Source organism: Oryza brachyantha, chromosome 9 (assembly GCF_000231095.2).
Source record: "Oryza brachyantha chromosome 9, ObraRS2, whole genome shotgun sequence".
In the NCBI taxonomy this organism is placed as follows: domain Eukaryota; kingdom Viridiplantae; phylum Streptophyta; class Magnoliopsida; order Poales; family Poaceae; genus Oryza; species Oryza brachyantha.
The window spans coordinates 8,458,834-8,468,715 of record NC_023171.2 but is presented as its reverse complement, the minus strand read 5'-3'; the positions used below and the strand labels follow the sequence as shown (position 1 = coordinate 8,468,715).

The following is a 9,882-nucleotide window of genomic DNA, read 5'->3' as shown; positions in this document are numbered from 1 at the left end:
GCCTGAAAAGAATTGCTTTCTTTCTTGCAATTCTGTGTGGGTGAAGACTCTCGAGGTTTGGTTTTTTTTTTCTGCTTTGCAATGGCTTCAGCTTCACTACTACTTGCTGCAAGAGTAGCACAGTAGCTGTTGGGCTGCAGATGAATGATGGGCCTCCTCTCTCTCTCCTATGCTCATGTGTTTTAGGCTAAATTAACCACAACTTGCTTGCAGTAATTAATCACTCACAGGAGCCACGCAGAGATTAAGGAAGTAGAACTTCTTTTCTTTGGCTACTCTTCCTTCTGGCCTATTCCGATGCCAGGTATTGGTAGCCCGATCCATGCAGACAGAAGGGGATTGCTTAAGTCTTAGGTAGATTAGAAGAGATCGGAAGTCTTATCTTGGCTCCTGCTTATACTTATAAACTAAAATTTATATTTATAGTCTTAAATTTAGAGTTAATTTGAGTGTTTTTATCGTAGTTTATTTTCTAGTCTCAGTTTTAAATTGCCAAAAAGAGTATAAAAGTTTTTATTTAAAGAATATTTTTTGTTTATAAATATATCATTTGCCATTTTTTTTCCTAAAATGCCAAACAATCAGTAAAACTTTTTTTAGCCTGGCTGAAAAACGAGCTGTTTGTGTTATCAATTTCGTCCAAAAAAAATTGAATCTCACGAAATCCTGGTCGGTTTCCATTGGTTTTGCAAACATTGTCTGGGTCAATCAGATTTCCTTTTACTGCCAATTTTGTTAGACATCCATCCAACCATAAATATTCAATGTACATATCCCTTTCAGCCAAAGTACAAATCGAAGATGGCACCAAACGTGTGTATCTCTTGATACCTCCCGTCCCAGCTGCTACCTAGCACGATTATAAATACCGTTTTATCTAGAATTACTTATTGGTTATATGATTTTACTTTGCAAAAAAACAAATTTATCAAATTTCTATTTGATTTTCATACCATTAAACAAAGATCTTTCTTTCGTACCATCCTTAATTAAGATGATACCGGTAGATACAACATTTTTTTAATGTAAAAAATGGAACCTCGAGATGAGTTAATACAATTTTACACTAAAAAATCAACATCTCTAGATACTTTCGTAAGTGTTGTAAAATTTCTTTGAAACAAAACAATTTAATCAACTTTGTTTTGCTCTTAAGCTGAGAGGGAGTGATTAAGCCAGACGACATTTTCTTTTTTCTTGAAAACGCAAGAGAGCTGCATTTCATTTCATAAGGGGAAGAAAAATTACAACACACACAAAAAACTCACGAAGAAAACCAAAAACAAGACAAACGATATTTTCACAAACAAAAAATAATGTGTAGATCAAACTTTTATATGCATGTTCTTAGCGATCTAAAAGATAAGACTTAAAAATAAATTATAATGAAAATCTCTAAAATTAACCCTAAATTTAAGGTTAAAATCTTAAATTTTGGTTTATAAGTATAAGTAAAGACGAGAATACGAGGATGCCAGTCTCCGACTTCAACTCATATCAGTTACCAGCTGGTTTCCATAACTCAAGTTGCTACCTATCATCGTACCGATCTGCGACAGACACCCCCATCTTTTGGTTTTTGTTTATGCTTATAAGCTAAAATTTGAATTTTTTAACTTTAAATTTGAAGCTGCTTTTGAGGGTTTTTTATTATAATTTATTTTCTAACTTTGACTTTTAGATTGATATAAACATGTCTATAAAAATTTATCCATAAATTATTTTTCGTTTACGAATATGTCATTTGCCTCTTTCTTTTAAAAACCCAAAAGATGACCCCCCGAAATATGGAAGAACCGATCATGCATGCTGATGGTTGCTTCTTTTAATGGCGTCCATGTACTTGGACCGTTCAGTGCCCTTTTGTTCTTGGACCACTAGCTCTCTTGCAAGCTAGGCTACACCATGGAATTATTGGTCACATCAATGGAGGAGAGGATCGAATGCGTGAATGTGTGTATGATCGCTGTGAAGACTGTACCAGCAGCTGCTAGAGATCGAGAAAAAAAAAGGATCAAAGGGCGCTAGCTCGTCACTGATTGTTGCACGACTGATGCATGCATGCATATATGCTCCATCTCTGGATCCATTGATCAATCGATCATTGCGTTGCATTCAGTGTTTGGTCCTTGACTGGATTATTGGCTTGATCACTGCGTGCACATGTTTTGTGCAATTCCGCATATGCCAATATCGTGGAAGCTTCTGGCAGCTACGGTTTCTCGATCTCGGAATTTTCAGCTTCTCCAAAGAGTTCAAATTAGAGAAAATTGATGGTACTCGGAAAAGTATCCCAAGGTATCAGAATTTTAGTTCCTTCATATACTTAGCACCTTATATACCGAAATTATATACTCCAAAATGGGTGTCTCGAGATATCTTTCTAACGACGGTAAAATGTCCCCCTTCAAATTAGTGTTTATGTTCTGGTAATCAGTAGCTATAGAATCGTTAGCAAATGAACTAATTAGGATCTATAACATAAAAAGAGACCTATATATATTTTCCAAATTCTCACTAGTTTGCTACACCGTCTGAGACTCTCTCCGGCTCCCTCAAAAGGTGCCATGTTAGTTTGCATGGTGTCAAGTATAAAAGCTTGTACTGAGCTATCTAGAGAGCTGCCAGTCTCTGGTCAAGAGGTTCACACCGGCCATGTTGCAGGAAAAGAGCATGTAGCCAGGTTAACTGACATGATCAAGACATCAAGTGGGGAAGGATCAGAGGCTAAAGGAAGCATATGAAGCAAGAACCTGGCAGGGATTAAAAGGACCAAGCTAATAAGCAGCATGCATGCACACATACAGGCAGTCACAAAAAGGACCATGGAATCATCTTCTGAGCAACTGAGCTCAAGTAGATGGATAGATAAGATTGCTTCATCTCAACTCAATTCCCTTTTCTTTCCTTTCTCCTTTCCAACTTTCCATGTGCTAATGACACACACTGACAAACACAACCAACTCATCACCAAACTCACACACTCTCTCAGCTGCCTATCAGTCACTCACTCACTCACACTCACTCTCCCAGAGCCTCCATCTCAATGCGTCGTCGTCTCAGATATCCTAGCTAGCTACCTCACTGCACTACTACACTGTAAAATATTGATCTCGGCAGGCACGGCGAAGCAGCAGAAGGGAAAACAAAACTAAAGGGGGAAGAAAAGGAATCAAGAAACCCAAATTATGACACTGGGGTGCGAAATATATCTCTCTCTTCTCCGATCGATCGCAACGTGACCGATGGATCAGCCATTGCTGCTGATCATTCTTCGCCATGACAAGCTTCAGACGAACTGGCTGGCTGGGGTTGGCGAAAGATGATCAGCACCGGGTTGGTGTATACATTATATATTTCACATCTCAGGAGAGGAAGAAGAAAAATTTCTGATTAGCCTCTCTGTGATCGCCATTGCTAGTCATGGTCGGCGCCGTGCCAGTCCGGCCTCCCTAGGGTGAACTCAAGGCTCGGGCTGCTCAGCTCATGGTTGGACACCTGCGAGCTGCTCGATCTGCACGGCTCCAAGTTCTGAAAAAAAAACCGCAACGAGCAAAAAAAAATTCAGAAGTTTCAGACACCATGTTCAGAATGAATGTGAGATTGCTTCATGCATGCATGCATATACAGTTAGGAACTGAGAGGATCGAGCTTCGCACAAATGTATACCTCAATCGGAGAAGACAATCCTACGGAGCGATGTGCGTCCATGTTGCAAGAATTGGACGACAGCCATGGGTCCCTGAAAAGAGGATCATCACATCTCCCATTTAGCAAAGTTGTTACAACCTTTTCCAAGCTGGTATGTATGTGTATATATATGTGAGTGCAGTTCAATTTGGGACTAACTGAATTCTGAAGTAGGTCTAGCAACAATGCTACAATTGGGTAGATATGCATGTATGTATATATGTGCATGCATGGTAACTGTAGTACACAGTTAGGGGGGGCCAAGGACAGGTAGACGGATGGATGCATATGCATATGCATAATGCACACAGTTTGCTTTAGCTAAAGTGAGCAGCAACAGTATGCTCTTCCTTGAACAGTTGGTTACATGGATCATTTCCAGGCAACAAGCTCTTAAAAGATGTCCCTGTTTGGTGCAGCTGAGCAGTGCAATAGCACAGGAGCTCATCAGCAAGCTGCTGTGGCAAGAATTTAATGTGGAGAAAGGCACAAGAAAGGAATCAAATGCTGCACAAGGGTAACACAAATTAAGATGACTAGCATTATTTGAGGATCACTTGCTCCAATTAATTAGGCCTCATTTTCTTCTGTACTAATTAAATTAAATTAGTGTTCTTGCGTGATCCACGCACATGCCTGCATGTATTGTTAAATGGTTTTTTTTTTGCTTTATGCGAGCTTCAATATTGTTTGTTGGGGGGGAGAACATTTTTGTTCATGCCCCACATGTTGATCATGAAAATGACAGTTCTTTTTTTGTGTGTGATTTTGGTATATGAAGAGAGGAAAGTGTCCTTCCTTTGCTACTACTCTATCTAAATAGACACGCACATAACACCAACTTACTACCAAACTGTTGTAAAGTGCTTTTGTCTTGATAGGAACAAACGTATACTGTTAACAAAATGAGGGACCAGTAGACTTTGTGTATGTCCAAAATAATACCAATCATAGATACACCACTTTATGTGATCTGCCTATATATATGCATGTCTGTATCTTTTTTTGATTATTAAGCATTGTGTAATGAAGTTTGTTCAAGATGGAGGACACGTGTACACTCAGATCAGCAATGCATGTCATTAATCTAGCTAGACTAAAAATTGAGATGAGCACAACAAAAAATTGCTACATAAAGTAGATTAAAAAAACGCATGCATTTCCTCCGATATATGTATGTTCACTTGTTCGTAAAAAATGTTTTGCGCAAGTGCTTTTTTAGCATTCTTGAGAACTATATTAATGTATCATATATATTTTCTAGTGTACCTAAAGAAACCAAGATTTTACATTAAAAATTTGTTACATCTAAGTACTTTTTAGAGTACTAAAAATTTCTCTTTGCACAATGAGACCAATGACATTAATTACTCAAATACAAGATTGGGTTTCCATTTTAATTTAAATCGTTTATATATGCACAATGGTCATAGGCTAGCCAAAAAAAAAGGAAACAAAAAAGAGCTTAAATGTCTAATCATCCCAGCCGTTTGACCTGACCAAATTGCAGAAATCCTCACGGATTCAAGGAAACAAAGTATTTGTACGTAGGAGTAGTTGCCAATTATTTTTGGGAGGAAGAGGGTTGGAATTTAATGCCGTTTAGTAATATTTTTTGGCACTAGTATTTAATACAATAGATACATCCAGAAAATATATGACGTGGTGTGCTCTTGACCAGCTCACTTTGTCCCCAAATTTGACTTGAAACGGCTGAATTAACGGAAGGAAATCAAGAGCAAAAAGAGGTGACTGCTTTAAAGACTCAAACATGCACTGCCATTACTTCCATGAACAAATACACTCTCAACTAAACAAGCTTTGTAGGACCGACCAAGGTTCTAACCATGAAGAAAGATAAAGTTTCAAGATAAACAAATAGAATGTGTGTGCTTGGCTTAGCTAATAATATGCATATTATAATTTGAGTTGTAAGAATGATTAATTTCAAGTACATGTTTTACTTAATAACCAAGGAACAGATCAAAGATGGCATTCAAAGAGAGGATGTAAAATTAAAGATGGCAACTGATCTACATGACCGAAAGGGAGGGGCTTGTGATGACAAGAAAGATGCAAGTGAGTCCAGGGAAAGAAAAAGCGAATGCAGCCAAGGACAGGTTGAACTGTACTTGCTTCCAAGCTGCCCAAAAGATCAATGGCTAGCTGGAGTAAAATCTGCCCAAGCACACGCACTAATTTTAACAAAAGATATCTACACTAATCCATATATAGTTTAATTAATATTAGTACTGCTTAAGATGAAAGCTAATCACTCCTATGACAGTATCAACCAAAACACACTATCAACACTAGGATCTATTCATGAATTAGGATCTAATTACTAGTAATGATTTGGTCACACCTAGAGAATAGTAGTAGTAGAGATTGAAAGGAGAGGTCCATGCTAATAATTGTCCGAGAGGTGGAAGAAAGGGGCATTGAAGAGACTGGTGAGAGAGAGAGAGAGAGAGAGAGGGAGGGGAGGGGCGAAAGAACCAAGAATGCAGCAAGTCCTTGGTTACATATTCCTAGGCAATAGGGCATGTCAGGTCAAAGCCCCATCCCCCTGGAATCAGAGCCATGCATTGATAAGAAAAGATAATGGAGCCAGCCTCAGCTACCTCCCTAGGATTGAGAGAGAAATGCATAGATAGAGAGAGAAACATGGAGAGAGAGAAGCTAGAGGACAATGGGCAGAGCCCAAGAACCAACACACACACACAATATGTTGCAAAATTTTAAATGTTTTTAGCTCCACAAAAACCAAACACAGAGGAGGAGAAGAAAGAAGAGGCCTTTGGCTATAGAGCTAGTAGCTGCACAGGTCAAGGGGGGGGGGGGGGGGGGGGAGGAGGCCATGGGGTGTGTGACTTTTTGGTCTTTTGTGTGACATAACATTGGTCACCTAAACATAGGCACCTCCCTCTCCAGGTGTGTGTTTTTTGTGTGTTTGTGCATGTGTATCTATTGTGAATGCCCCTCAAAACATTCTTTTGCTAAGCTTTTTTAGCCATGCATCATAAGTAACACATTACTCTCTCTCTCTCTCTCATTCATGAGATTTCAGCACATATAGGTATAAATAGTGGCTGTACTTGGCAGGTTAATTTTGTATGTTTAGATATATATATCATCAATGCATGCCGAAGTTTATTGGTGGTGTCTTTGGTTCTAAGCTAGCACTTAAAACACACATACATTATATCATGCATCCTAGTATGATTATCTTTATGTCATGACATTCTGAATGATTTTGCTATTAATTCACTCCTATATTAAAAAAGAGATTTTTTAAAAAAAAATTAAGATGGCATGTTCATGTAACCTCAAATTTAAAATTCAATGCTGCCATGTGTACTGTATTTACCTCGAGGAGTTGCTCCACCTGGTGGTGCTGGTGTTGCCGGCCGACGACTGGTCCATGTCGCCGCCGCCGACGGAGCTGGCGGCGCCCTCCGACGCCGACCGGTGTTCCGCGAACGGCGCCGCCGACCCCCTCATGCCGCACATGCTGTCGCCGCCCGACGCCGCCTGCCCGCCGCCGGTGAAGTCCTCGTCGCCGGAGCCGCCGCCGTCCGCCGGGCCTGCAACACGTACGCCACAATCCATCAACCCAAACGCAAGCAGATGCAACGCCGGCCGGCGGGCCAAAAGCGAAACAAAGCAAAATGGAGCTTAGATAGCTAGCAATGGCGCAATGCAAGGGTAAATCACCTGATGAGGCTGCAGGCTTGTCAGTGCTCTTCACGGTGCGATACATCTGCAGCAACACAAAAGTCATGCCAAACCAAAAGAAGATCAATCTATCTTGACATCAAGATCAAACCACCAGGTGGTGACGAAGAAGCCATTGCAAAAGACAAGCTGCAAAAAAACACACCAAGAAATGTACTCTCTCTCTCTCTCTATCTCATCTTCTCTTTTGTTGTTTCTCTCTCTTGTGTGTGTGTGTGGAGATGAGCGCTTTGGGCCGTGCACATATACGCTAAGCTAGCACTATGACGACTAGCTAGCAGCACAGATGCAGATACAATGCATTATTGTGTAATGATGGCAACTTTTTCTCTCTCTCACACACACATCCCCAAACATGTCACACACACACTCTCTCTACCTCTACCTCTACGCCCAAGAATGGCAGTTTCTTCACTAACTCAGGAGTTACTGCATTGGCTTTCTTGTCTCACCCAAACAAGAGGATGGAGAAGAGAAGAGAAGCTCGAGATGGTTCAATGGAGATGGAGAATGGTGCAGGTTTGGGAGTGATCGAGCATTCGAGCTCTGAATTGGTCGGCAATGGCGGATATGCAACGTGACGTTACCTGGAGGTGGCTCTTGACATGCGCTAGCGTCAGATCCTTCACGTCCATGAGCTCCAGCACCGACTTGGGCGTCGCCCCTGCGAGAGAAAGATTGGAGTTTGATACTTTGATCGGGGAAGAAAAGATTGATTGTGGTTGATGGTGAGGACGATGATGGCGGCGGGCGGGCGTACTCTCGTGGCCGCCGAGGAGCTCGACGGCGTGGACGAAGCGGGCGTGGAGGGTGCTCGTCCACCGCATGCGGGGGGCGCGCATGCTGCGCTTGGCGGGTAGCTTGGGCATGAAGCGGGAGGCGAGGCCGAAGGGCTGGACGCCGTGGAGGTGGTGGTGGTGGTGGTGCGCGCCGAGGCCGCCGGGGGCGCCGCCGTAGCCTCGGAGGGTGTCGGAGAGCATGCCGTTGAGCCTGCCGGAGGCGGCGGAGAGCATCCGGTGGTGGTGCGCGGCGGCGGGCGAGGAGAGGAACGCCGCCGTGGGGTCGAGCGACGGGGCGGGCGGCGGCGCGAGCGGGGACGGCGACGTGGAGCCCAGGGAGGAGGGCCACGTGGCCGGGTGGTGGTACGAGCTGTAGAACCCCAGCTTCGGGTGGTGGCTGTCGCCGCCGCCGCCGGCCGTCGTCGGCTGCAGGAAAGGGAAGCCCCCCGGGCCGTTGTAGATAGGTATCCCGCGGATCGGCGGCGGAACCGATACGCCACCGACGCCCGCGTCGAGCGGCTGCAGCATCATCGGCGCGCCCGCGGCCGCCATCAGCGCCGCCGCGGCAGACGTCGTCGCCACCGCCGGCGAAGGCCGATGCTGCCGCCACGGCAGCGCGTCCGCTCCCCCTCCTCCTCCTCCCCCACCTAGCCCCGCCTGCTCCTGCTGCTGCGCCGGCGGCGGCGACAGCGACAGCTCCGTCGACGCCGTGGACCCGTCCAGCCTCCGCCACGGGTCCCCTCCCCCCGCCGCGCCCCGCCCGCCTCCTCCTCCCCCCGCCCCCGTCGCCGGCGCGCTGCTCGGTAGGCTTATGTGCAGCGACAGGTCCGGCGACGCCGCCGAGCTCGCCTCCATATCGATCGCTCCCCCGCGATCAACCAATCCCCCACCACCACCACCACCTCCCTCCTCGCCGCCTCCTCCTCCTCCTCCTCCCTCTACCACCGTCGACGGCGGCAGCGACGATCTCGCGAAGCCGCAGAGCTCATGCGACGGAGGAGGAGAAGAGAAGAAAGGAGAGAGCTTTTGCTTAGCCTGGCCCCGGATGGATGTCTCCTTTTGTATCTCCCTCCCTCCTGCAGTCTCTCTCAAGCACTGGCTTGAGTCTACTACTAGTACACAACACTACTTAGCTTTCTCTCTCTACACCCTCCCTTCTCTCTCAAGCTTCTTCTTCTTCTCCTCAACATGCATGAGAGAAGACACCAGGGATAAATGAATTGGTTCCTTGTGCTGTCCTGCCTTGTTGCTACTACCACTGATACTAAGGTGGTGTTTGGATTAAAATTTTTTTCGAGAAGTGTCATGTTAAATGTTTGATCGAATGTCGGAAGAGGTTTTTGGATACGAATGAAAAAACGAATTTCATGCCTAGCCGAGAAACCGCGAGACGAATCTTTTGAGCCTAATTAATCCGTCGTTAGCATATGTTGGTTACTATAGCACTTTAGGCTAATCATGGGCTAATCAGGCTTAAAAGATTCGTCTCAAGATTTCTTTCATAACTGCGTAATTAATTTTTTGGTTCATCTATATTTAGTGTTTTATTTAGGTGACAAAAATTTGATGTGATGTTTTTAGAAAAAAATTCGAGTAACTAAACAAGTATAAAAGGAATAGAGAGAGAGGGGGTTAGAGAGAGAAAATGGGAGCAGTCATCAGTCAGCAGTGAGAA

At 44.0% G+C, this 9,882-nt stretch overlaps 1 protein-coding gene across 1 annotated transcript; it reads right to left on the bottom strand.

Annotated features, from left to right (window-relative positions):
• Nucleotides 1-2,882: 2,882 nt before the first annotated feature.
• LOC102717928 (probable transcription factor RL9) lies at nucleotides 2,883-9,373 on the bottom strand. Its single transcript, XM_015841054.2, has 6 exons — nucleotides 8,189-9,373; nucleotides 8,016-8,092; nucleotides 7,408-7,453; nucleotides 7,061-7,277; nucleotides 3,670-3,742; nucleotides 2,883-3,531 (listed from the first exon to the last, which is right to left on the bottom strand). The coding sequence occupies exons 1-6, from the start codon at nucleotides 9,060-9,062 to the stop codon at nucleotides 3,418-3,420; spliced, it is 1,401 nt and encodes a 466-aa protein (XP_015696540.2). The 5' UTR covers nucleotides 9,063-9,373; the 3' UTR covers nucleotides 2,883-3,417.
• Between the last annotated feature and the right edge of the window lie 509 nt (nucleotides 9,374-9,882).

Bases quoted from the DNA above. Each gene is read 5' to 3' on its own strand.
- LOC102717928 (XM_015841054.2), bottom strand. From the start codon at position 9,062: ATGGAGGCGAGCTCGGCGGCGTCGCCGGACCTGTCGCTGCACATAAGC. The intron at 8,093-8,188 runs GTACGCCCGCCC...TTTCTCTCGCAG, and splicing joins GCTCCTCGGCGGCCACGAGA to GGGCGACGCCCAAGTCGGTG. The intron at 7,278-7,407 runs GTGATTTACCCT...TACGTGTTGCAG, and splicing joins CAAGCCTGCAGCCTCATCAG to GCCCGGCGGACGGCGGCGGC.